We start from the raw sequence: 26,964 nt of genomic DNA on the forward strand, positions 1-26,964 counted from the left end.
AGCGTTCAGTGGGTGTTCTGTAGGAGCAGTTCCAAGTGTAGATGTATTTCTACTGTATCTGTGGGAAGGAAGGTGATCTCCGCGTCTTACTCTTCCGCCATCTTGCCCCCCCTCCCACCACATCTTCTTAAGCCAATTGTCTGTTGATGGGCACTTGGGTTGCTTCCATGTCTTGACTATTGTAAATAGTGCTGCTATAAACATTCAGGTACATGTACCATTTTGAATTAGAGTTTTCATCTCTTTGGGATATATGCCCAGGATTAGGATTGCTGCAGCCAGAACTTGAAGGGCCAAGATCTCAGAGAGTAGCTGCACGCATTAAGAGAGTCTCATATTTTACACTGCTTTTGCTCCCAGGGCATTTACCAATTCAAATCATGGGGCATGATAATATGGAAGAAGGTGGCCTAAAGCTGTGGTAATCTCACTGAGCCAGAGAAACAGTACATCCAGGACTTGAGGAGTTAAGTTCCCAGAAAAAAAGGAACCAAAGAAAAGTGAGTCTGACTTTCTGCATGCAGTTTTTGTTTTGGTGCATTTTTATGTCTTCTAAGCTATATGTGTGTAAGTTAAGAAACCAAAAATCAAAGCAAAAAGCTGTTAGCAAGACGCTAAAATGCTAAACAGACATTTTAGTAGCCTTTGGTGCTGACAATATAAAAGCTGGAGTTCAGAACCTTCAAGTAGAAAAGGCCAATGAAATACCCCAAATTTTCAACTGAGATTTTCTTCTTTTATTGAGGTATGGTTGATTTACAATGTTTTATAAAGTTCAGGTTTATGTAATAGTGATTCACAATTTTAAAGGTTATACTCCATTGATAATTATTATAAAATATTGGCTATATTCCCTGTGTTGTACCATATATCCTTGTAGCATATTTTATACATAGTAGTACCTCTAAATCCCCTACCCTATCTTGCCCCACCCCCTTTTCCTCTCCCCACCGGTAGCCACTGGTTTGTTCTCTATATAGGAGTCTCTTTTTTGTTATATTCACTAGTTTTAGTTTTTAGATTCCATGTATAAGTGATGTCGTGTAACATTGTGTTTCTCTCTCTGGCTTATTTCACTTAGCATAATACCGTCCAAGTCCATCCATGTTGTTGCAAATGCCAAAATTTCATTCTTTTATGGCTGAATAATATTCTATTGTATATACATACCACATATTCTTTATCCATTCATCTGTTGCTGGACACTCAGGTTGCACCCATATCTTGGCAATTGTAAATAATGCTGCTATGAACATTGGAGTGCATTATCTTTTTGAATTAGTGGGGATTTGGGGGGTTTTTTGGGGTTTTTTGATATATACTCAGGAGTGGAATTGCTCAGTCACAGGGTAGTTCTATTTTAGTTTTTTGAGGAACCTCCATACTGTTTTTCACAGCAGTGGAACCAATTTACATTCCAACAGTGTACGAGAGCTTCCTATTTTCCACATACTTGCCAACATTTTTTATTTGCAGACTTTGTAGACTTTTTGATGATAGCCATTCTGACAGGTATGAGGTTATATCTCATTGAGGTATTAATTTGCATTTCTCTGATTAACAATGTTGAGCATCTTCTCGTGTGTCTGTTGGCCATCTGTATGTTTTATTTGAAGAAATGTTTATTAAATTGGGTTGTTTGTTTTTTTGCCATTGAGTTGTATGAGCCATATATATGTTACTTCTTGTTTGTTTTTATTGAAGTAGAGTTGATTTACAATGTTGTGTCAGTTTCAGGTGTACAGCAAAGTGATTTACTTATACATATACATATGTATCTATTCTCTTCCAGATTCTTTTCCCTTCTAGGTTATTACAAAATATTGAGTATAGTTCCCTGTGCTATACAGTAGGTCCTTGTTGGTTATTTATTTTACATATAGTGGTGTGTATATGTTAATCCTAGTCTCCCATTTTATCCTTCCCCCATCTTTCCCCTTTGGTAACCATACGTTTGTTTTCTATGTCTGTGGATTTATTTCTGCTTTGTAAATAACTTCATTTGTATCTTTTTTTTTTTTTTAGATTCCACATATAAGCGATATTGTAAGATATTTGTGTTTCTCTATCTGGCTTACTTCACTTACTATGATCTCACTAGGTCCATCCATGTTGCTGCAAATGACATTATTTCATTATTTTTTATGGCTGAGTATTATTCTATTGTGTGTGTGTACATATATATATATATGCACACATACCTATATACCACATCTTCTGTATCCATTCATCTGTCAATGGACACTTAGGTTGCTTCCATGTCCTGGTTATTGTAAATAGTGCTGCAATGAACATTCAGGTGCATGTATCTTTTCAAATTAGGGTTTTTTCCAGATATATGCCCAAGAGTGGGATTGCAGGTTCTTATGGTAGCTCTATTTTTAGTTTTTCAAGGAACCTCCACACTCTTCTCCATAGTGGCTGTACCAATTTACATTCCCAGAAACAATGTAGGAGGGTTCCTTTTTCTCCACACCCTTTCCAGCATTTATTATTTGTAGATTTTTCAATGATGGCCATTTTGACTGGAGTGATGTGGTACCTCATTGTATTTCTGATTTGCATTTCTCTAATAATTAGCAATGTTGAGCATCTTTTCATGTACCTTTTGGCCATCTGTATGTCTTCTCTGGAGAAATGTCTATTTTGTCAAATGCTTTTTCTGAGTCTGTTGAGATGATCACATGGTTTTTATCTTTCCTTTTGTTAATGTGGTGTATCACATTGATTTGCATATGTTGAACCATTCTTGTGACCCTGGAATGAATCCAAATTGCTGTATGATTATTTTTTTTCTATTGTGGATTTTGTTTGCTAATATGTTGTTGAAGATTTTTGCATCTATATTCAACAAAGATATTGACATGTAATTTTCTTTCTTTGTAGTGCCTTTTTTTGATTTAGTATCAGGGTACTGGTGGTCTTGTGAAATGAATTTGGGAGTAATCCTTCAATTGTTTGGAATAGTTTGAGAATGATCAGTATAAGTTCTTCTTTATATGTTTGGTAGAATTCCCTAGTGAAGCCCTCCAGTCATGGACTTTTGTTTGCAGGGAGATATTTTTTTGTTTGCTTGTTTGTTTGTTTTTTATTACAGATCCTACTTCACTTCTAGTGATTGGTGTGTTCAAATTATCTGTTTCTTCTTGAATCACTCTTAGCAGGCTGTATGTTTCTAGAAATTTTCTAGAATGTTTAACATAATGTTTAACATTATGTTTCACATAATGTTTAATGTTTAACATTATGTTACTAGTATGTTTCTAGAAATTTGTCCATTTCCTCTAGATTGTCCAATTTATTTGGCATATAACTGTTCATAGTATTCTCTTGTGATTTTTTTGTATTTCTGTAGTATTGGTTATTGCTCCTCTGTCATTTCTTATTTTGCTTATTTGGATCCTCTCTTTTCTTCTTGGTGAGCCTGGCTAAAAGTTCGTCAATTTTGTTTATATTTTCAAAAAACTAGCTCTTGCTTTCATTGCTCTTTTGTCATTTTTATTTTATTTTACTCATTTCCTTTCCAATCTTTATTATTTCCTTCATCCTGCTGACTATGAGCTTTGTTTGTACTTTTTCTAATTCTTTTAGGTGGTAGGCTGCCTTGTTTATTTGAGACTTTTCTTGTTTCTTGATGGAGGCCTGTATCACTATGAACTTCCCTCTTAGAACTGCTTCTGCTGCATCCCATAGATTTTGTAAAGTTGTGTTTTTATTTTCTTTTGTCTTGAGGTATTTCCTGATTTCTCCTTTGATTTCATCTTTGACCCACTGGATTTTTATTAGCATGTTGTTTAGTCTCCATGTGTTTGTTCTTTTCCCATTTTTCTTTCTGTAGTTGATTTTTATGTTTATACTGTTGTAATCAGAACAGTTACTTGAAATAATTTCTATCCCCTTAAATTTGTTGAGCCTCATTTTGTGACCTGGAATGTGGTCTATCCTGGAAAATGTTCCATGTGTGCTTGAAAAGAATATGTGTTCTGGGTTTTTTGGATGTAGTGTCCTACAGATACCAATTAAGTCAACCAGTCTATTGTATCATTTAGGGCCTCGGTTGCCTTATTGATTTTCTGTCTGGGTCATCTGTCTATTGATGTCAGTGGGCTGCTACAGTCTCCTACTCCTATTATATTATTGTCAATTTCTCCCTTCATGTCCCTTAGTATTTGCTTTATATATTTAGGTGCTCCACTATTGGGTGCATATATGTTAACAAGTTTAATATTATCTTCTTGTATTGGTCCTTTTATTGTATATAATGCTCTTCCTTTATAGCCTTTTTTTAAAAAAGTCTATTTTGTCTGATATGAGTATTGTTACCCCCACTTTCTTGTTGTTTCCATTGGCATGAAGTATCTTTTCCATCCTCTAACTTTCAGGCTGTGTGTGTCTTTCACTCTGATGTGAGTCTCTTGTAGGCAACATATTGAACAGTCCTGTTTTTTAATCCAGTCAGCCACTCTATGTCTTTTAATTGGAACATTTTTTTCATTGACATTTAAAGTAATTGTTGATAGATATGTACTTATTGCCATTTTATTCCTTGTTTTTCCAGTCTTTTTTTTTTTTTTTTTTTTTTGGTTTTTGGTTCATTTCTTTTTGATTTTCCTGTTTGGGTTTGATGATTTTCTTTTATGGTATACTTGTGTTCCTTTCTTTCTGGCTTTTGTGAATCTACTGTAGTTTTTTGATTTGTGGTTACCATGAGGCTCATTATGTTGACCCATAACTATATTTAGTTGCTTTAAACTGATAATCATTTAAATTCAAATACATTCTAAAAGATCTATTTTTTAATTCCTCTCCCTCATATTTTGTGTTTTTGATGTCCTAGTTTACATCTTCATGCTTTTACTTTTACTGTTTACTTTAGTTATAATCGCTTTTACAATTTCTTTTGTTTGTCTTTTAATCTATGTACTGGTTTATTTAAGTGATCTTCAGTCCTTATTATATATTTGACTTTCATATTGGGATTTTCCCTTTCCTATAAATTCTTGATTCTTTTCTATTTAGAGAAGACCCTTCAATATTTCTTTTAGGGTAGGTTTAGTATGCTGAATTCATTTAGTTTTTGCTTGTTTGATATATCCTTTATCTCTCTTTCTATTCTAAATAATAATGTTGCTGGATAGAATATCCTAGGTTGCAAGTTTTTCCCTTTCAGGACTTTGGCTACATTGTGCCACTCCCTTCTACACTGCAAAGCTTCTGCAGAGAAATCAACTAATAGCCTTATTGGGGGGGGGTCCCTTGTAACCCTCGTAAATGACTGTCACTTGCTGCCTTTAGAATCTTCTCTTTATCTCTAACTTTTGCCATATTAATTATGATATGTCTTGGCATGGATCTGTTTGGATTCATCTTGTTTGGGACCCCCTGTGCTTCCTGTAGGATATCTGTTCCCTTGTTTAGATTTGGGAAGTTTCAGCCATAATTTCTTCAGATATATTTTTGATACCCACCTCTCTCTTCTCTTTCTGGAACACCTGTTATGCGTAGGTTGGCACATTTTACATTATCCCATAGATAACATATGTTGCTTTCATTTTTTATTTGTCTTTCTGTCTGCTGTTCTGACTGGGTGATTTCCATTATTCTATCTTCCAGATCACTTATTTGTTCTTCTGTGTCATTTGGTCAGCTACCCATTGCTTCTAGATTGCTTTTTATCTCAGAAATTGAATTATCCCTTTCTGATGGTTCATCTTTATAGTTTCTAGTTCCTTGTTGCAATGATCTGCATTTCTATCAATAATCTTTCTTAATTCAGTTAGCATTTTTATTACCACCTTTTGAACTGAGGATCTGGTAGACTAGTGAGCTCTCTTTCATTATGTTTTCTTTCAGGGGATTTCTCTTGCTCTTTTTATTGGGAGTAGTTTCTGCATTTTCATTTTATCTAATTTTCTGTGTCTATGAATTTAGGAGGAACTGTTATCTTTTGTGGGCTTGAAGGGTGTTTTTATGTGGGAGCATCCCCGTGTAGACTCTGTGTGTGTAATATCTTCGGTGAGAGGGTTGGTTTTGATATGGACACCAGCCACATCTTTCCTTAGGGTGCTGGCTCTTTTCCCCTTGATTGGGGGTGTGGTTGGTGTTGGGTCTAAAGTCTGTGCAGGGTGTAAGGTGGGACTTCCTCTCTGTCCATGGCTGTCGCCGTCTTGTCAGGGGTGAGGTCTGGTCCCCAGTAGTGAGAGTAGAAACCCTGACATTCAGGCTCAATCAATCAGGCTCCGTTCCCCCTGAGTGCATGCCCTGACCTAAAGGAGGTGATTGCTAAAGCAAGTGTGAAGCCCATGCATTCACAGAGGATAGATGTGCTGCCTGTGTAGGCCTCTGCAGCTCCACCTGGATGCAGCCTAAGGTCACATCCCTTCCCCTGTTGTGTTGGTCCTAGATCTAGTGCAAGGTTGTGGTGTGGAGTGGCTGGGCCAGAGCATTCACTAGTCTAGGACTGGGGTTGGGGCTTTGTGACTGCAGGAATTGAGGTGGCTAAGCTGCTGCCAGAGATCTGGGCTGTCTCTGTGGCAGGCATCTCCCAGGACCTGTCTACCCCAGATCCAGTGCTAAGCTGCAGTGTGGAGTGGGTGGAGCTGGAGCACTCACTGGGCTGGGAGACTAACTGTGGCATGCTCCTGCAGCTCCGCCCAAGCATGCACTGACAACGACCACCACCACCCTAACTGGGTCACACCCCAGACCCCAGTCTGTCTCTGTGTAGCTATCCCAAGTATTTTCCCAGGGCTGGTTGGCCCAGATCTCATGCCAATCTATGGTATGGAGTGAGCAGGACTGGGTGTCTGCCCTATTCAGATTGGGGAGTGCAGTGAGGTGACAGCTGCCAGTGCAAGTCTCTCTCTGTCATGACTGTTGGTGAGACAGCACATGCACACTCCTTGGAGTAGAGCCTGGGCTTCTCCAGCCCTTCTATCTGTCCCAGCAGTTCTCCCAGTAGCCAACAGGCTTTGTCTCCTCTGTGCTGTTCCCGAGGACTGGGACACCCAGATTGTGGCTCGACCTGCTCGCTCCCCCAGGTGAGGGTCCACCAATGCAGAACTTCTTTTCCTTTCAGATTCCTCTCAGGGGTGGGGGTCCCTACCCTATGCATTTTTTCTGTCCTACCTTGTTACGTGGAGATCTTTCCTGCAGCTTTGGTATAGGAGTTCTTCTGCCAGTTTCCAATTAGTTTTCCTTAAGAATTGTCCCATATGTAGATTTTTTTTGATGTGTTTGTATGGGGAGGTGAGCTCCACATCCTCCTATTCCGCCATCTTGATCCCTCCTCTGGGAAACACAATTTGTAATTGCCTATAAGAGCTCAAAAACTTGGACAGAGACTTTAAAATCACATAGTTATCAACTTTAGTCCTGAATATAGAATTTTTTTCTTTCCAAATAATCTGATAATATTTATGTAAATCTAAAATTTTACTATTCCCCAGTGCATCACCATCACCACTCAGGCTTTTTTATCTTCAGGCTCAAAATAATCCCTGGCACTTGAATGACCTCGCAATGGGTACGTGAGTTCATTTGCATCTCATGGGGCCAAAGTAAACTGATAAATGTGTTTCTCTCACAGCTATCCACATTATCTGTTTATAAACAGCCTTATTTAATTTGAACTGAATTTGCAAACGTGGACCATTCCTAATCTTTCCCATCCCTTAAACATAGGTCAAATTGGTTCATTTTATTCCTGACTCTGATCCTAAGAATGATGTACATTTTCCCTAGGCATGTAAAGGAGAGAAAAAAAGAAATCAGTTGATCAATGGAACAAAAACTCTCCCCAATGAGTTTCCAATAAAGAGACTAAACATCAAACACCACAAGTGCCAAAATATTTAGTAAAAGTTTGCAAATCTTTCAAAAATGTTACAACGCAGTGAAACTAATGACAAATTAGACACTGAAAACTAACATCTAGTTAAGTCTATGCAGGCATGTAGGAGAACAGGGACTATCTAAAAGCATTAACTATGATTAAACCACTGTATTAGGCTCTTTTATATGTATCTCATTTGATCCCATTCAGGAAAAGTTATCCCAGACTTGGAAATTAAGGCAAAAAAAAAAAAAAAAAAAAAAAGGATTGTGTGATCCATTAATATCATGCTAGCCCATTATCCATCAAGCCCACCCAAGGGCCATCTGACTCTTTTGGGAAATATAACTTTGACTAATAATGCAATAAGGACCAGATTAAGGATTCTGTAAAGTTGGAGGATGATTTATAGAAAATTGATAAGGCATGATGATCATTTATTTTTGTTTTCTGATAGCGAAATTTACCTCCAAGGTTATTTCCCTTTAGAATACTAACCAGTTTTAGATCTTACTTTGCAATCTCATTTCATCAATGCCTTTTCCACTGATTACTTAAATTCCAGTTCTTCACATTTGCTCTTGTATTCTGATTGAGTTAAATGGCACTTAACTCATCATCTATTCACATGAGAATTATGTTGTCAATGATTTAAGAATTTGTGCTTTGACAATCCTCGAACAACCACATGAGGTAGGTAGTATATCCTCATTTTACAGAGGAAGAAACTGAGTCTCAGAGGAAGCACATTACCTGCCCAAGCTTACAGAGGTAAGAAGTGACAGAACTGGAGTTTGAACACAAATATGCTTGAATTCTTTTACAGATACTATACTGATGACTCACATATGGACTCAAATTTGGACTGGCACATCTCCAAAAACTCAACCTCATGTGTTTGAATTATAAATATGACAGCTGAATATCAAAACCAACTAACTCTGAATGACCTACACCTGCATATTTAAATAAGTAATTAAAAAGAAGACTGTTTATTAATTTGTTTGGTTTCAAATCTGAACTTTGTAAAACTGGAAACATTGAAAGTATTTGCACATACATTACATGGAATAGTATCATCAAAGTGTGAAACTCCAGTGCTTTGCTGAGTCCATTAATAGCTCTAGATGAGGCAGAGAAAATAACTACTGAAGTTGTTATAAAAGTCATTGAAAAGTATTTTTAGAATACTTTCCAGAGTCTCTCTTTGACATTTCATGAACATGTCCCTGAGAATTTTTTGAATTAAATTTGACCAAATTGTCAGCCTATTCCACTGTAAAGATGTTCAGTCTACTTTGTCTCTAGACTAGTAGAAAAATGTGGAATACCAACATGTTTTTCTGCTCTTCAGGCCTGAAGGTGATTTGTTGTCCTGCCTGAACACACAGGTAGGGATCAAGGCTGGACAGTGAGAAGCTGCTGTAAGTCTGGAAGCACCTTAGTGTACAATGTGTACCTTTTAAATCTTAAAAGTGTATCTTGGGAACGGCTGATCTTACATATATAAGTGTTAATCTGTCACAAGGATGCTTTTCAGCTGGGATATATGCCTTGTGAATGCACCCTTTTATTCACCTGAAGACCCATTCTCTGTATATGCAGATTTACAAGTGTTTGTTTCTCCATAAATAAGATTCTAAAGTACAGATCGATTGGTATCTAGGTTGATAAAAAAAAAAAAACCTGTGCTGGTATTGTGAGGGTTTTGTCCACCAACTCATGAATTTGGACAGTGACCTCTGACCTGGTTTTCAGTAGAGCACGTCTCTGTTGGATGGCACTGGCCACTGTCTGGCACAGATTTAGGTTAAGCGAGGCCATCTGCCCCACCCCTAGCCCCTGATCTTAAACTCTGGAGCCAGCTAATTTCAGCTCCAGACGAAGTGAAAAGAAAGATAACTGTGTGGTTCAAATTCATCTTGACTCACAGTTTCACTGTTTTATCCTGGCTAAAGCTGCTCACTGTGTCTGTGGTTTTCTTACATAAATTTTCAATCCAGCTAGTGCTATTATACAGTGTCTTTTCCAACCCTGATGTCGGGGGTGGATTTTTAGCTCGCATATTTTTTCCAGATGTGATAAGCTCTCCATAGCCCTCTTGGTGAGCAAAAGCATATCCAGATCTTCTCGAGCTTGATCTCCGAGTCTGAGGCTTTCGGCTACGCAGGGGTCTTGCCTTCTTTTGAGCCTTCTGCCACTGGCGGATCTGGAGACAAAGGAGACCCAGAGTGAGATAAAGCATCCAGATGATAGACTCCATGCAGTGGGCCACTTTGTGAAGTGAAAGCCTTTTCTGTAAAAACAACATCAATGATAACCAAGTACTCAACTTCACTGCAAAATCAAGTTTTTCACCTAAAAGCCAAGCAATTTTCTACCCAAAAGATTACACTGGATACTGGTTAGTTTTTATCTCTACTGAGAGAGAGACTATTAAGCAAACAAGAAGTGTTAAGACAAATTTCATTATTGTCCCCATCTCATACATCCACCTTAAGTGAACAGGAACATACTTTTGTACAGAAAGATTTTCTAACGTGCACCAGCCAAATACAGTCAGTATAAAAATTTACAGACCCATTTGCCCCATATAAGTCTTTATTCTCTCTTTTAGAGGTTCTCAGGATCCAATAGCCATTAGTAACTGGACTAAGAGAAAATTTAGAACATGAGAGTCAGAAAATTTCAAACTCTTGTGGTAGGTCAAAGTACCACGGGATTTTCAGTGTTTTGATTTCTTTGGGGGTTTTTTGTGGTCTTTTGAAGAGCTCAACATTGTTTGGGTGGGTTTCTAGCATTTCTTTCATTTCCCTATAATGCCGAGGAGGAAGAGATCCAAGGTTTGGTGCTCAGCACCTTGTTCTTTAGGTCAGCTGATCGATTGCTTGGCTTCTGACTTTCACGTCAGGAGAAAGCCATTAAGCAGAAAATCATGATGTGTATAAACATAGGAAGAAATGAGCATCAGCTTCCTTCAGCTCATCCATCATGTTCTGAGTTTACATCAGAATGAGCTCACAGAGCCAAAGGGAAAGGACAAACATAACAGGGGAATCCATGAATCACTTCAGAAGGAATCTCTTGGTACTTTGGCCCCAGAACACGAAGGATTTCATGATAAGGGAATTTCTACCTCAGTTCTTCTCAGCATCATCAGCCTGGTCACTCCCCCCCTCAATATTTCCCCCTTCTCAAGACATAGCTACAAATGCATCTCTTCTGTCTCCTTTTCTCATCTATCTGGGTCCTGACCTAACTTGACATTGTGTTGCTTATACCCCTCTTTCCATAAAATACTGAAATATGTTCTGTTAATCCCTTGACTTAGGTATTTCTAGAATCTATTCTTTCTGTTTTTCTTCTAACTTTATATTTTCCAATCCAGCTATCATGTTGCTGTTCCCTTTCTTAATCTGTTCAGAAAGTAACCTCTCTCCCATGTTTAACAATCTGCCACTATATTTCTACAGAAATTTAGAGCCCCTTCACCTCATACTTTGCTTGTCTCCCTTTACTTTCCCCAAGTCAGTAACTTTCCCTCTAGCTTGCCTTTGCCTTGGAGCAAATGTCCAAAATGCTGCCAGCAAGCTTGTTTTTTTTAAAGTCAACTTTTAAAAATATCCAATTTAACTTGTAATTTACAACTCCCCACCTACATTTAGTGTAGACAGTTAGTTATCTTCATTGGCACTCCCAGGGCTAGTATGTTCAGTTGTGGGCAGTTCCAGCCACTGTGATGTGATGCCGTGCACCTGTAGGTGTTTGCTGATGGGAAGTTCATTAGCTCTTTTATGGACTTCTAATCAGGCAGAGGACATGATTCCAAGAGCAAAGAACCAACCCCTCAAGTACCCAGCAGCACTACAACATACCTGATCACTCAGGGTTGGGAATAAATCCACCTTCAAAAATCTGAATGCCACCACAGGCATAACTGAAGCCACTATCGTTAAGAGAATAACAAGCCAGATGCACTTCTGGGTCAAGGAATGTCGTGCATTTCCTATTATTAAAGAAAAATAAACATTGTGATTATAAATAAAACTGATTTATTGAATTAATTGGTTCTTTGTCTATTCCCATAAGGTCTTTTTTGAAAGGGACTTTTGGACTACCTAGGAGAACCACTGGGTATCTTCCCCAGTATATCATATGCTCAGTGGTGATAAGAATGGTAAGATCACCCTTGGGAACTGCTTCACGGCCTGATCACTAGGGGACTGCCAGCCAGAGCCAAGCATTCTCTGATCCAGGCTCAGTCCAGCTTCACTCATGAAGCAGAATTCTCTCATCCAGCCTCAAAATCCCTCAACTACAAAGCAGCCATTATTTTTAAAGGCACATTTACCCTTATGGATTCAAACAAAACTATCATATCAAAACTACACAATGTATGTTCTGGATGCAGGTACAATCGCAAATACTGGTCTTCTCAACTGGCTATGTCATAAAAGGTGAGCTGTATCCACTACAGGGTCAACCTTTTAAATTCAGGCAACAGCCCCCAAAAACCTGCCTCAAAGGGACTTACCAATCTCTCTAGTGTTCACTCGGTTATGAAGTACTCAAGGTTCCAAGGAGATCAGAGACGCTTCTGGGTTTGTGAAAAGAGCATTCTCCACACTGGGAAACCACTGATTCAGCCATACAATATTCTAGTTCAATAGAGTAGTGAAACTCATTTCCAAGCCTGGAGCCAGTTTTCTTATTTATTTTATACTCACACCTCGTATACTGGGATGTTTGTTTAAACAAAGCAATAAGGGTCAATAAGGCAGGCAGACAAACTATACAGAAGATGTCAACCCTACTTATGTTACCAAAATGAACTGTTGTTCCTGTTGGTTTTCTAGGCATATGATACCTCCAACTATCCAGGTTCCCCCTCCCAATGCTATAGTTAACACAATTTTAATGGGCTTTGGGTGTGATGCTTGGCTCCTTATTGGAATGTCTGCATTTTCTGTCTTAGGAGGATAGACTCTGCCTACCAAAGAGCACTTGATTGCATTTGCCTGGGCAGAAACAAACCTGACTCAGTAAATTAAATGTCTCTTTGAGCTCCCTGAAGCTCAGTACCCCCAGGCATGGCTGGAAAAACAAGCATCACTTTAAAACCACACTCCTGCTTGCTGCTGGCTACTAAGGAAAAAAAAAATTTTCTTAAACCTCAATGTTGATTTAAGTTTTGAAAAGTCTCATTGGAACCCAGTAATTAATTCCTGGAATGGCATGTGCTTAGAGAGTGGTCCCCACACAAACTACTTTCTCCAGTTGAGGCATTCCAGTCTCATTATGCATGTTCGAATGCTGTCTTAGGACTGGAAGTCTTCTGGTTAATGCACTGAACTTTCAGATTTGGCAACCAAAAAGAAAAGAAAAACCTTAAAAGTAGTTTAAATGGCTCTTTTTTTCCTAATATGTTTGTTTATTCTTATTCACAACCATCATGTTTATACATGGTTGGAATCTTTTGATAAGTAAAGGATTAACATTACATATTAAGTAAGAGAGGTACAATTTAAAGATTTCCATGTACACACAGAGGAAGGCCAAAATTGAATACAATACTCTTAAGCATATACATGCATTTAAATGGAATTGCAATTTCAGGTGCCTTTGGAAATGTATAACCCTATAATTGCTCTTATTTTGCTTTCTACATGAATCAGTCTTCTAAGAATTATTTTTCTAGACTGGATTTCCCAACTAGTGGATGCAAATCTGTCTTGCCTAATCGAGCTCAAGTAGGTTGTCACTATGTATCTCTCTTTTCCACAGTTTGCTGGGATGAACTCAGAAACATCACTGTTAACCAACTTATTTCACACACACTAGAGATTTCAAAACTCCTTTAAAAGTCTATTAATAGCCCCACTGTGTAAAGCTCAGTGGCCCTTGCTGGGAATCATTTTGAAATGTGGAGTGCAATGATAGTATACTCCAAAGATAGACCAGATATATACTCTTTGTAGAATCATAGAATCTCAGGGGTTTAAGGGATTTTAGGAGGTCTTTTGCTACCCATGTGCTGTTCGATGTCCCCAACCAGTAACCAAGCCACATTTGCTTTAATCATCATCTTCATCATCATTGTGGCTAACATTTACCAAAAAAGTATTATGTACCAGGCTACATGCTAAGCATTTCATATGCATTATGTCATTTAACCCTCACCAATTTCCTATAAAAGTAGGAACTATTAACATCCCCACGTTTAGAACTGAAGACATTAAGGCATGAAAAGGAAAAGAAACTTGCCTAAGGTCACACAGCTTATAAGTGGCAGAGATGACACTTGAACACTGGCTGTCTAACTACAGAGCCTATTCTTGGTGCCACTCATGGCCTATGTCCAGCAATTTTTAAAAGGCTCTAAATTATACATTATTTCTTTTCTAAATGCAAATAAGTTCCACAGGTAAACTTTGGCAGAAATGTTGGTGATAATGTGGCATAAAAGGGAAAGCCTGGCATTTCTTTCTCTTCCCTCTATCATACATGAACTTCACAGGTTTTTCAGGTATCCCTGATCTATATGTGCTATGCCTCTTATTTGGAAAGGGACAGACTACTGCATCTGGGCTGTTAGGAACCTGTAAGCAGCTATCTCAGTGATTCTGCATCTAGTAGGGACAGCAAGACCTAATCTTTTGGAGCTCACTTCAAGCCTGTAAGCCCTCAGATGTCTGGTTCAATCAATTCCTAGAGACAGAATTATTGGTCATCCCTAATCCCACCAAAAAAAGAAAATAAATTACAAAGACAAATCAATGACAACTGGACAGTAGGCCCCAGCAAATAGTAGGACTCACTTACCAACAAATGGAAACTGGCTTGGGAAGATGCCAAAGAGGCCATTACTGTGCATGGTAAATAAAATGGAGAAATAAGTGGCAATACTGCCCCAGACAAAGACATGATTAATGATAGTCCAGTAACTGGTATCCAAGGCTATCTGTAAATAAAGTCAAACACAAAGGGGAGATTGCTGAGGATTAAAAGGGCATCATTTTACTGAGTAATGTTTCCTCAGAACTGTTCTGTGAGAAGACAGTTGCACTTGTCTAGTTTCCAGCCAATCATAGGCCTCACCACTTTCTGCACAACACAGGGGACTAATGTGACATTTCTGGTAGACAATTGACTTTAGGACTTATATCTGCAAGCCATTATATCTAGCAACGTTGAGTCAAACATCAGGAAATAAAATGTTAAACTTTTTTTAAGTGAGAAATAAGAAAGCAGAATGGTTTCTAATTTCAAAGCTACTTTCCAAGTTGCTCTCAAAATTTTTCTATTGGAAAACTATTTTTCTTAGTGAGCAAGTGCAACATTTTAAAATCTGCACATAGGGCTTCCCCGGTGGCGCAGTGGTTAAGAATCCGCCTGCCAATGCAGGGGACACGGGTTCGAGCCCTGGTCCGGGAAGATCCCACATGCCGCGGAGCAACTAAGCCTGTGCACCACAACTACTGAGCCTGCACTCTAGAGCCCGTGAGCCACAAGTACTGAGCCCATGAGCCACAACTACTGAAGCCCGTGCACCTAGAGCCCGTGCTCCGCAACAAGAGAAGCCACCACAACGAGAAGCCTGCGCACCGAAACGAGGAGTAGCCCCCGCTCGCCGCAACTAGAGAAAGCCCATGCGCTCAGCAACGAAGACCCAACGCAGCCCCAAAAATAAATTAATTAATTAATTAATTTTAAAAAAACACCTAAAAAAAAAACTGTACATAGATTTTCATATGACCATTTTGACACAGGTATAATCTGTTTACATCAATATTCTAATTCGTTCTGGTTATCATTTCTCTTAAGTTATTCAAATAATAGCAAAGAAAAATCCTTAATCCACTCTTGGCATAAAATTCAGAAGCTGGGGTTCATGGTGATCTGGGAACATGCTCACAAGCCATTCTCCCTTCCAATAACTTGTTATGGCAGCGCAGCCGAAAAAGAGTAACCTGTTATGGGGAGACCAAGAAAGCCACTGGTGAATATGAACACTTGAGTTCTCAGAGAAAAAAAAAAGTAGGTTCTAGCATCCTTATTTGCATATCAGAGGCACAAAATGGTCCAAGTGAAGGTTTGCATTTCTAGCACAGTCTGATGCAAGGCCACAGGTTTACTGCCTGCCTGAGGGGCTCTACCTACATAGTAAACAGATCCCTCTCTGCACATGGAGACATACTTCCCCTTCCCACATGACGTTTACTGTGCTTTAAAATGATGCCCCATAAAAAGAATGCTGGCAGCCTTGATGAAACTGCAGGGGTGCTAAAGGGACAGCCTTTACTTTCTTCAAGAGGCCTGAGAACAGAGAGCCCTGCTTTCCATGCCTCAGCAAAGAGATGCTGGCTTTCCAGTTCATTTGTCGAGACATTAGACCAAAATCTGCAGCTGTACCTTTCACCACCTGTCAGTTCATCACCATTAAGAGACACCAGTAGCCTGACCTGTGTGGGTATGAGTAGGCAAAGAAAAATCACAACCAATTTAAGAGGACGCAATTGAAAAAAAAAACAAGAACAAGTGGCTCCTGTTGAGGCAGACCTAATGGGAAAGACAGACAAGCACTATAACAACAACAAAAAAAGTAATGAGAACTCTTAAGGAGATGCAATTAGATCATAGAAAAAACTTCTGGAAGAAATAAAAGCATTATTTCTGAATTTAAAAATTCAGTAGAGAAACCAAACAATAATAGTCACTGATGAGAACTGAATTAATATTCTGGGAAAAACAAATGGAAACAATATCTCATAACAGGGCAAAAACTTGAAGAAATGGGAACCGTGTCCAAAAAGATATGAGACACGGATGGCAAATCCATAGATGTCAGATCCATGGTCCCAATATAAGAAATAATGGCATCACAGAAAGAGGAAAAGAAAGAAAGAGAGAAGTAGCAATCAAAGAAATGACAGAGAAAACTGCTCTGGGATAACAAACAGCAAAGATTTTCAGATTGGGAGGGTACTGTAAATTCTAGGAAAATCAATGAAAGAAGTTATGTTCTGGTGACATTTGTGAAGTCCAAGGATAAAGAACATAAGCTTCTAGACACAGAAGATATTATTTACAAAGGAAAGAGAATCAACTTAATATCAAACTGCTACACTGCAACGGATGTAGTGGAAAATCATTTACAAAGTTCCTAAAGAAAAATGCTCTGATTTAAGAATCTTATGCCCATCCAATATATCATTGAGTAAAGATAAAGAAAGATTTGAACTCAAAAGCATACCATCTATGTACCCCTTCTGCAGAAATTACTCAAGCTTAGACAGAGAGGAAAGGATGTTAACGCCGCTCTCAAAATGAGCTTATTCACAAAATTCCTGAAACTTATTCTGTGTGTTAAGGACAGCAGTGTCTGATTGAAGCCATGCTTTCATGATAGATGCCTTAGCTGTGTCAGAGGCTTCCAAGTCACTCCATTATCTCCTCCTCTGCTACAGAATTGAACACAGGGGAACTAGGTATGGAGAGCTCACAAAGCACCCATATGCTTTATTTAGTTGTGAAACAGACAAACAGAACTCCTCTTTGAGTGGAGAAATCTGGTTCTGATTTTGGATGCTACCTGTCTGACTGAATTTTGGACTTCCAAGATGTAGAGTGTTAGATGGCTTTGGTTTGAACTTAATGATACTCACTTAGATGGATCAAGGCATGGCAGAGATGCCATTTAAAAGCAGTATATTTACATTTGATTCATTCAATCTATTAAATATTTATTGAGTCATGAAGAGAAAGTCTGGGGTTTAACAAGATCTTTCATTGGATATAAGAGGCTAAGATTTGTAAAAGACATTGTTTATAGGATAGAAAAAGGACTCACCACAGGCAATTCAAACTCTATAAAAATTAAGCCCTTGATTTATACTTTCCCCTTCAAAAAAAACACCCCCCAAAAAAACCACACACAAAAAAAGACAAAAAACCTAGGTGACATGGCTTAACGTATCCACCCAGAGGTACAGACTTTAATGGATTGGAAAGCTTTCGTAAATTCTAACTCAATATCTAATGGTATTGTCCACCACTTGCATAAAAGAGGAAATAGAAACAAACTCAAGATGCCTCATGAAGATCAATGGATCATCAAAAATCATTCTTACCAGATGCGAATGTAAATCGGTGCAGCCACTATGGAAAACATTATGGAGGTTCCTCAAGAAATTAAAACTAGAGTTGTCATATAATCCAGCAATCCCACTCCTGGGCATGTATCTGGACAAAACTGTAATTTGAAAAGATACATGTACCCCAGTGTTCATAGCAGCACTGTTTACAATAGCCAGGTCATGGAAGCAAGTGTCCATCAACACCAAGTATCCATTGACAGATGAATGAATAAAGAAGATGTGTGTGTGTATGTGTGCGCGCGTATATATATATATATATATATATATATATATATATATATATATATATATATACGCGCACACACCCACAGTGAAATACTACTCAGTCATTAAAACGAATGAAATAATGCCATTTCTAGCAACATGGATGGACCTAGAGATGATCATACTAAGTGAAGTAAGTCAGAAAGAGAAAGACAAATGCCATATGCTATCACTATATGTCAAATCTAAAATATGACACAAATGAACTTATTTACAAAACAGACTCACAGACATAGAGATCAGACTTGTGGTTGCCAAGGAGGGGGGGGGGGTGGTTGGGAGAGGGATGGATTAGGAGTTTGGGATTAGCAGATGCAAACTAGAGTAAGTCCCCTACATACGAACCTTCAAGTTGTGAACTTTCAAAGATGCGAACGTGCGTTCACATGTCCAATCATGTAAGTTAGTTCATGTGTCTGGAGTACATTGTCACGTGTGTGCATCCTCTACAAGTGGTTGTGCTTTTGTGTACTTTACTGTAGAGTACTGTATAGAGTACAGTAGTACAGTATCTTTATTTCAAGCTAGATCTGCAAGAGGACGACTTCATTGAACTCCTTGCTGTGCAACACGAGGAGCTTACTAATGAAAACCTGATGGAATTGGAGGCCCAGAGAAAGGATGAAGAGAGACAAGAGGAAGAAGAAGTAACTGAAGAACCGAAGAGATTCACGATGCAGGAAATGGCAAGGGGTTGTGTAGAATGGTACATGAATGTTGCACTGGCCGTTCAGAATGCAGTCCAGTGCCACCATGTCATCTATGACTAGAAAAAAAGAGCTACCACCCAGACATCACTGGACTGTTTTTTCAAGAGGGTAGATAGATTGAATCCAGCAAGGAACCAGAACCTATGCCATCAACATCAAGCATGAGTGAAATTGCAGCTTGTCCTCCATCTCCTATTGCTGACAATCCTTCAGCTCTATCACCTCCCACCTCCTCTCCCTCCTCGAGTCAGTAACTCTTCTTGCCTGTTCACTCGATGCCAGCCCCTGTGTGCCAGCTGTTGTACTGTACTACTGTACTTTTCAAGGTACCGTATTATAAGATTTAAAAGGTTTTCTTTATTTTTTGTGTTTGTTTTTTATGTATTATTTGTGTGAAAAGTATTATAAACCTAATACAGCACAGTACTATATAGCCGATTGTGTTAGTTGGGTACCTAGGCTAACTTTGTTGGACTTAGGAACAAATTGGACTTACGAACCGAACACACTCTCAGAACAGAACTCGTTTGTATGTAGGGGACTTACTGTATTATATATAGAATGAATAAAGAACAAGGTCCTACTATATAGCACAGGAAACTACATTCAATATCCTGTGATAAACCATAATGGAAAAGAATATGATATGTATGTGTATAACTGATTCACTTTGTTATAAAGCAGAAACTAACACACCATTGTAAAGCAATTATACTCCACTAAAGATGTTTAAAAAAAAAAAAAGAATATGAAAAAGAATATATTTATGTATAACAGAATCACTTTGCTGTTCACCAGAAACACAACATTGTAAATTAACTATACTTCAATAAAATGAATTTTTAAAAAATCATTCCTACCAGAAAAACTTCTATGAATTTGAGATTCGGATGTGCCACATACATAGCGTTGAACCTCTTGATAATTCCACAGAAATGTACTGCCAAGTAAATGTTATATCTCACTTTGAAACCTGGAAGTTACTAAGTCTTATAGAAGTCATGGGAAAGTTTCTGTTATCATTGGAAAAATTTTCTTCCAAGAAGACAGCACAAGGAGGAAGTAGTAGTATAATCATTTCTCTTTACATGCAACGTGCAGTCCCAAGAAGTGACTGATTCATCGTGAGGTTTCCACTAACATGGAGGTTATAGACACCCAATGCTAATCTCCTACATCTGGAAATTTATGTTAAAGCTTCCTGTTTTAATCTCAAAGTGTGTAGTTAAAAAGAAAACCCCAGTATTCCTTTAAAATTACTGTCAACAAATGAAACAGAATTTTAAAAGGTGTAAAGCCATCAAATTAAGATATTTCCACCAGTAGGTTACCTGCACACTGACCACAATGACCAAAGACGTGGCCATGGTCACTGCAAAAGATTGGTAGTCTGCAATGTGCTGTCCGTCTTCTCCAGCCACGTTGTAAAAGGCCCCATACGGGATGAAGAAAAGGACTAATGAGGTGTAGATTCCATGTGCCACGCAGATGAAAAATTTATGCTTGTTAAAAAGTAGATTCAGCTGTCCAGGTTTGTAGAGCTGGGGACAATCCATGCTATTCTGGTCATTAACATCCTGTCAACAGAGAGTTACTTCAGTGGAAGAGGCTTGAGGAGAATTTAGAGAGACCCTGAATTTCCTATCTCCAGAAATAGCACATGCATATCTAAGCATGCCCTGATATACACTACTCATTATTTTGTTTTCATTCCCACTGTAACCCAAAGGATAATAAAATGATCCCATTTTATATAGGGAACTTGAATCTCCAAGAGAGACTCATGAGAGGCCACACAGCTCTTATGGCAGAACCAGAACTTGATTGCACGCAGATATCTGGCTTCAAATTGAAGTTTCTTTCCTGTACTCTCCTGCAGCTGCATTCATGCCCCCAGAATTTTAGTACATCCTGTGCAACCAGTGGGCCCCAGGGGTTAATTGCCAAGGCAGTGAGTGGTAGTGACCAGGGGATGTCAGCAGAGAGCTGCAGAGTCAGAATTGGCCAACCTGAGTTCCCAACTTTGGGGGAAGCGTGAGCAGGAGAAAGGGAACTGGGAAAGGGGCAACTGGATGTGGGTTTCCAGGTGGAAGGGAGCTGAGCCTGAAGAGGTGAGTGTTCTACCCTGGGAGGATTCCACGGGCAGTTACCAGGTATTCAGGACAAAGAACTTAGACAGAATGAGAAGGCGTCATGTCTGGGCCCAACAGAGTCCTGGGAGAAACTAAAGCTGTGCTTCTCAAACTTCATGTGCACACAAATAACCTGGGGAACAGATTATAATTCAGTAGGTTTGGGGTGGGGCCTGAGACTGCATTTCCAACAAGCTCCAAAGCAATGCTGATGACCACAGTGTGAGCACCACAGCCAAAAAGTATGGCAAGGACTGACCACTGGCAACATCACAGGATCACGGGTAAGGTGAAGCAGCCAAAGAGGGAGCAACGTAGGCATGAACTCTGGGAGCAGACCAAGTTCCCCTTCCTGCTTGTGGGATGACCCAGGCCTTGCCAAATGGAGTCCCATGAAGAACACTGATGTAGTCTCTTTGGGAAGTCCATTTCTGAGATGCTAGTGGGTGCTTCTTTCCCCAGTCCAGTGACTGATAAGGTTATATACACAGGCTTTGAAGCCAGACAATCCTGAGTTCAAACCCCAGCTCTGCTGCTTAGCAGGTGTGTAGTCTTGGACCTGTCATTTAACCTGTGTGCGCCTCAGTTTCCTCATCTCCAGAAGTACAAATGACAGCATCTCCCTCACAGGATCACTGTCGTGATGAAATGGGTATGTATTCAGCAGAGTTCTTACCACAGTTGTTGTAATTAAAAAACAGATGCTTCTATAAATAATAACAAAAGAATGATGATAGTAATAGTAACAACAGTAATAGTGTTGCAATCTCAGGGTCAAGTGGCCTACTGCTAGGTTGAGTTCTGTCACATATTGGCCATGTGACTTTAGGAAAGTAACCTGAACTTCTGAGTTTTGGTGTCCTCCTTATAAAATGAGCAGACCCATAGATGGTCACTGAGGCCTTCCAGCATAGCACCCCATGATCTGGAGATCAGTTTAAGTGCCAGAGTTGACAAAGCAGGAAAGGATAGGGGTATATACTCAACTTGATGGCAATAAGGGGCCTTATTATACACACAGTTGACCCTTGAACAACATGGGTTTGAAGTGAGCAGGTTCACTTACACACAGAATTTTTCAATAAATATGTACTATGTGAGCCGCTGTTGGTTGAAACTGCAGATGCGGAACCATGGATGTGGAGGGCCAACTGTATAACCGTAGGAGGATTTTTGAGTGCATGGGGATGGGGCCCAAGGCGAGGGGGACCCCTAACCCTTCTCTTGTTTCAAGGATCAATCGTATATTTTTTCTCTATATCTCTTAGCCCTTAGGTTGTTTCCATATCTTACTTATTATAAATAATGCTGCAGTGAACATAGGAGTGCATATATCTTTTCAAATTAGTGTTTTCTCTTTCTTCGGATAAGTACCTAGAGGTGGAATTGCTGGATCACTTGGTAGTTCTATTTTTAATTTTTTGAGGAACCTCCATACTGTTTTCCATTCTGTTCGGATTTTATACTTAATCATAGTTCAGTCTTGGTAGGATGTATGTTTCTAGGAATTTATCCATTTCTTTAAGTTGTCCAATTTGTTGGTGTATAACTGTTCATATTAGTCTCTTATGATCCTTGTATTTCTGTGGTCAGTTGTAATATATCCTCTTTTATTTCTGATTTTATTTATTTGAGTCCTCTCTCTTCTTTTCTTGGTGAGTCTACCTAGAGGTCTGTCAGATTTGTTTATCTTTTCAAGGAACCAGCTCTTAGTTTCGTTGATCTTCTCTATTGTTTTCTTAGTCTCTGTTTCATTCACTTATGCTCTAATCTTTGTTATTTCCTTCCTTCTACTAACTTTGGGCTTTGTTTGTTCTTCTTTTTCTAGTTCCTTGAGGTGTAAAGGTAGGTTGTTTATCTGAGACGTTTCTTGCTTCTTGAGGTAGGCATTTATTACTATGAACTTCCCTCTTAAAACTGCTTTTACTGTATCCCACAAATTTTGGTATGTTATATTTCCATTTTAATTTGTCTCAAGGTTTTTTAAAATTTCCTTTTTGATTTCTTCTTTGACCCATTGGTATTCAGTAGCATGTCGCTTAATCCCCACATATATGTGAATTTTCCAGTTTTCTTCATGTAAGTAATTTCTAGTTTTATACCACTGTGGTTAGAAAGATGCTTGATATGCTTTCAATCTCTTAAATTTATTAAAACTTTTTTGTGGCTTAACATATGATCTGTCCTTTAAAATGTTCCACGTGCACTTGAGAAGAATTTGAATTTTGTTGCTTTTGGAGGGAATATTCTATATATATACATTGGGTGTATCTGGTATAACATGTCATTTAAGGCCAAAGTTTCTATATTGATTTTCTGCCTGAATGATATATCCATTGATCTAAGTGAGGTATTAAAGTCCCTTCTATTACTGTACTGCTGTCTATTTCTCACTTTATGTCTGTTAATATTTGTTTTATATATTTAAGTGGTCCTATGTTGAGTGTGTAAATATTTACAAATGTTATATTCTGTTGTTGGATTGATTCCTTTATCATTATGAAATGCCCATCTTTGTCTCTTATTAGCCTTTCTTTTAAAGTCTATTTAGTCTTATATAAGTTTAGCCATTCCAGCTTTCTTTTGGTTTCCATTTGCATGGAATATCTTTTTCCAGCCCCTCACTTTCAGTTTCTGTGTGTCTGCATCTAAAGTGAGTCTCTTGGAGGCTGCATATAGATGGGTCTTGGGTTTTGTTTTTTGTTTTTTCTTAATCCATTCAACCACTCTATTTGTTTTGATTAGAGAATTTAGTTCATTTACATTTAAAGTAATTATTGATAGGTAGGTACTTATTGCCATTTTGTTAATTGTTTTCTGGCTATTTTTGTAATTCCTTTCTGTTCCTTTCTTCTTCTCTTGCTCTCTTCCTTTGTGGTTTGATGACTTTCTTTAGTGATATGCTTATATTTCTTTATATTTTATGTATTTACTATAGGTTTTTGCTTTGTGGTAATACGAGGCTTATAAGTAATACCATATCTATAATAGTCTATTTAAGTTGATAACTGCTTAAGTTTGATTCCATTCTAAAGCTCAACATTTTTCCTCTCCCCCCACATTTTATGTTTTTGATATCACATTTTACATCTTTTTATCTTGTGTATTACTTAACTAATTATTGTAATCATAGTTATCTTTACTACTTTTGTCTTTTAATATTCACACTAGCTTTATAAGTGATTAAACCACTACCTTTACTATATACAGTTGACCCTTGAACAACACAGGGTTAAGGGCAACAATGCTCACACAGTCAAAAATCTGAATATAACTTTATGGTCGGCTCTCCATATTCATGGTTCCACATCCGTGGATTCACCCGGCTGTGGATTGTGTACCCACACAGTTCAAAACTGTGTTGTTCTGGGCTTCCCTGGTGGCGCAGTGGTTGAGAATCTGCCTGCCAATGTAGGGGTCATGGGTTCGAGCCCTGGTCTGGGAGGATCCCACATGCTGCGGAGCGACTAGGCCCGTGAGCCACAATTGCTGAGCCTGCGCGTCTGGAGCCTGTGCTCCACAACAAGAGAGGCCGCGATAGTGAGAGGCCCGCGCACCGCAATGAAGAGTGGCCCCCGCTCGCCGCAACTAGAGAAAGCCCTCGCACAGAAACGGAGACCCAACACAGCCATAAATAAATAAATAAATAAATAAATAAATAGCGAATAAAACTGTGTTGTTCAAACCTTTTGACTGAGATTTGTTCCTTCACAAGTTTTCTTGTTACTAATTAGCACCTTTCTTTTCAGATTAAAGAAGCCCCTTTAACATTTCTCATAAAGCTGGCTTAGTAGTGATGAATTCCTCTATCTTTTGCTTGTCTGAAAAACTCTTTCTCTCTCCTTCAATTCTGAATGATAACCTTGCCAGGTAGAATATTCTTGGTGAAAGTTCTACCTTTCAACTTTGAATATATCATGTCACTCCCTTTTGGCCTGCAAAGTTTCTGCTGAAAAAAATCTGCTGATAGTCTTATGGGGGTTGCCTTGTATGTAATAAGTTGTTTTTCTCTTGCTGCTTTTAATATTATTTCTTTGTCTTTAACTTTTGACAGTTTGATTACAAAGTGTTCTTCTGTGGGTCTCTTTGGGTTCATCTTATTTGGAACTCTCTGAGCTTCCTGGGTCTGGATGTCTGTTTCCTTCCCAGGTTGGGGAAGTTTTCAGTCATTATTTCTACAAATACAATTTCTGCTCCTTTCTCTCTCTCTTCCCCTTCTGAGACCCATATAATGTGAATGTTGGTCTGTTTGATGTTGTCCTGTAAGTTCCTTAAGCTATCTTCACTTATTTTCATCCTGTTTTCTTTTTGCTGCTCTGATTGGGTGAGTTCCTGCCTTCAAGTTGACTGATCCTTCCTAATGTTTCATCTAGTCTGTTGTTGAACCCCTGTAGTGTATTAATCAGTTCAGCTCTTGTATTCTTCAGCTCTATGACTTCTACTTGGTACTTTCTTATATTTTTCATCTTTTTGTTGAAGTTATTGTGTTCATCCATTCTTCTCGCTCTTTAAGATCTTCTCTCTGAGATCATTGCTTTCCTCTGCTTCTTCATTTTGTTTGACTCTCTGTGTTTGTTTTCATACAGCTGACAAAACAAACACTTCTCCCTGTCTCCAAGAGTGGCCTCATGTAGGAGATAAACCTTATTGTTCAACCCTGCCCCAGTTCTTTGTTGTCTCTCAAACCTTCATGCTTGTTCAAACAGCCTATTATATTTTTAAGGGCTCTCAGTAGTTGAGAATGTGCCAAGACATGTCAGTGTCAGGGTCAGATTACAGCACCTAGATTCAGGCTGATTGGAATCTAGACTCTCAAGCAGCAGTTTTTAAAACCATGCAAATATATACCCGTGGGACTGCAAGAATGAGCCTTGCTGGCCATGAGAACCAGGCAATCTAGGAGGTTCCCTATGCAGCAGTCACAAAAGTCAGGGCTCCAGATTAATGCATAAGCTCTTTTCTGGGAGACAGCAGAAAGCTGGAGCAAGGCAGAGGGAGCAGACCAAGATGGCATCCACAGCTTACATTCCTTGAGAGCAGCTTCCTCAGCCACTAGGAGTGTGCCAAACCTGAAGCCTGCCCCTCAGGCTGAAGCTCCAGGACAAACAAAGAGGTCCTTTTTCCAGAAAGACTGGGAGTGTGTCTCAGTCTGCTGTCTGTGCAGTGCCCTGGGGGCAGCCTGCCAAGAACCAACTCTTCATTTGCTACTGTTTCATGGGACCCAGGAACGCAAGCCCCCAGCCACAAGAGCCAGGTGATCAAGTGGTGTCCCCTGGACAGCAGCTACAAGAACCAGGGCACCAGACACATGTGAAGCTCCTCTCCAGGAGACACTGGAGCTCTAGAATGTGGCATAGGGAGAGCATGAAGATACTGTCTGCCCTCTGAGGTCTCTGGAAAGGATGACAGTCAGCCCCTAGATGCATGTTTAATTAGACGGCTGCCCCTCGAGGCCTCAGCTATAATGATTAGCTAATAGGCCTCCTTCACAGAAAGACTGAGCTCCTGAGTCTGTTGCCTCTTGCTCTGCCCTGGGAGGGGTGGTAGATATTTAAGAACTCTCTCTCCACTGGTTACAATCCTGTGAGACCACGAGTGTAAGCCCCACTGGCCACCAGAGCCAGATGATGTAGGAGTGTTCCCTGGCAGCAGCCGTAAAAATCAGGACACCAGATAGGAATATGAGCTCCTTTCTGGGTAACGCCGATTACTATAGTCCCATGGGACCAGGAATGCAAGTTTCCCTGGCCTCCAGAGCCAGGCAGTCAAGAGGTGTTCCCTGGACGGCAGCCACAAAAATAGGGGTACCAGACACATGTAACAGCTCCCTTTCAGGAGATACTGGTGCTCTGGAGTATGGCAAAGGG

The 26,964-nt window shown here is 39.2% G+C and overlaps 2 protein-coding genes across 7 annotated transcripts in view; one reads left to right on the plus strand and one right to left on the minus strand.

Moving 5' to 3' along the window:
* DTWD1 (DTW domain containing 1) overlaps positions 1-8,726 on the plus strand; it is a 234,639-nt gene extending 225,913 nt beyond the window's left edge. The window contains exon 10 of the transcript XR_011074989.1: positions 8,661-8,726. The gene's annotated coding sequence lies outside the window, so the exon portion shown is untranslated. The remainder of the gene's footprint in view (positions 1-8,660) is intronic.
* ATP8B4 (ATPase phospholipid transporting 8B4 (putative)) overlaps positions 7,902-26,964 on the minus strand; it is a 315,749-nt gene continuing 296,686 nt past the window's right edge. For all 6 annotated transcript variants that reach the window (XM_068551361.1, XM_068551368.1, XM_068551388.1 and 3 more), the window contains 4 exons: positions 20,297-20,542; positions 14,657-14,795; positions 11,710-11,840; positions 7,902-10,043 (listed from right to left, as the gene is read on the minus strand). In XM_068551361.1, the coding sequence (XP_068407462.1) occupies positions 9,762-10,043; positions 11,710-11,840; positions 14,657-14,795; positions 20,297-20,542 (798 nt within the window). In that variant the 3' untranslated portion in view covers positions 7,902-9,761. The remainder of the gene's footprint in view (positions 10,044-11,709; positions 11,841-14,656; positions 14,796-20,296; positions 20,543-26,964) is intronic.

Source organism: Eschrichtius robustus, chromosome 1, assembly GCF_028021215.1.
Source record: "Eschrichtius robustus isolate mEscRob2 chromosome 1, mEscRob2.pri, whole genome shotgun sequence".
NCBI lineage: Eukaryota > Metazoa > Chordata > Mammalia > Artiodactyla > Eschrichtiidae > Eschrichtius > Eschrichtius robustus.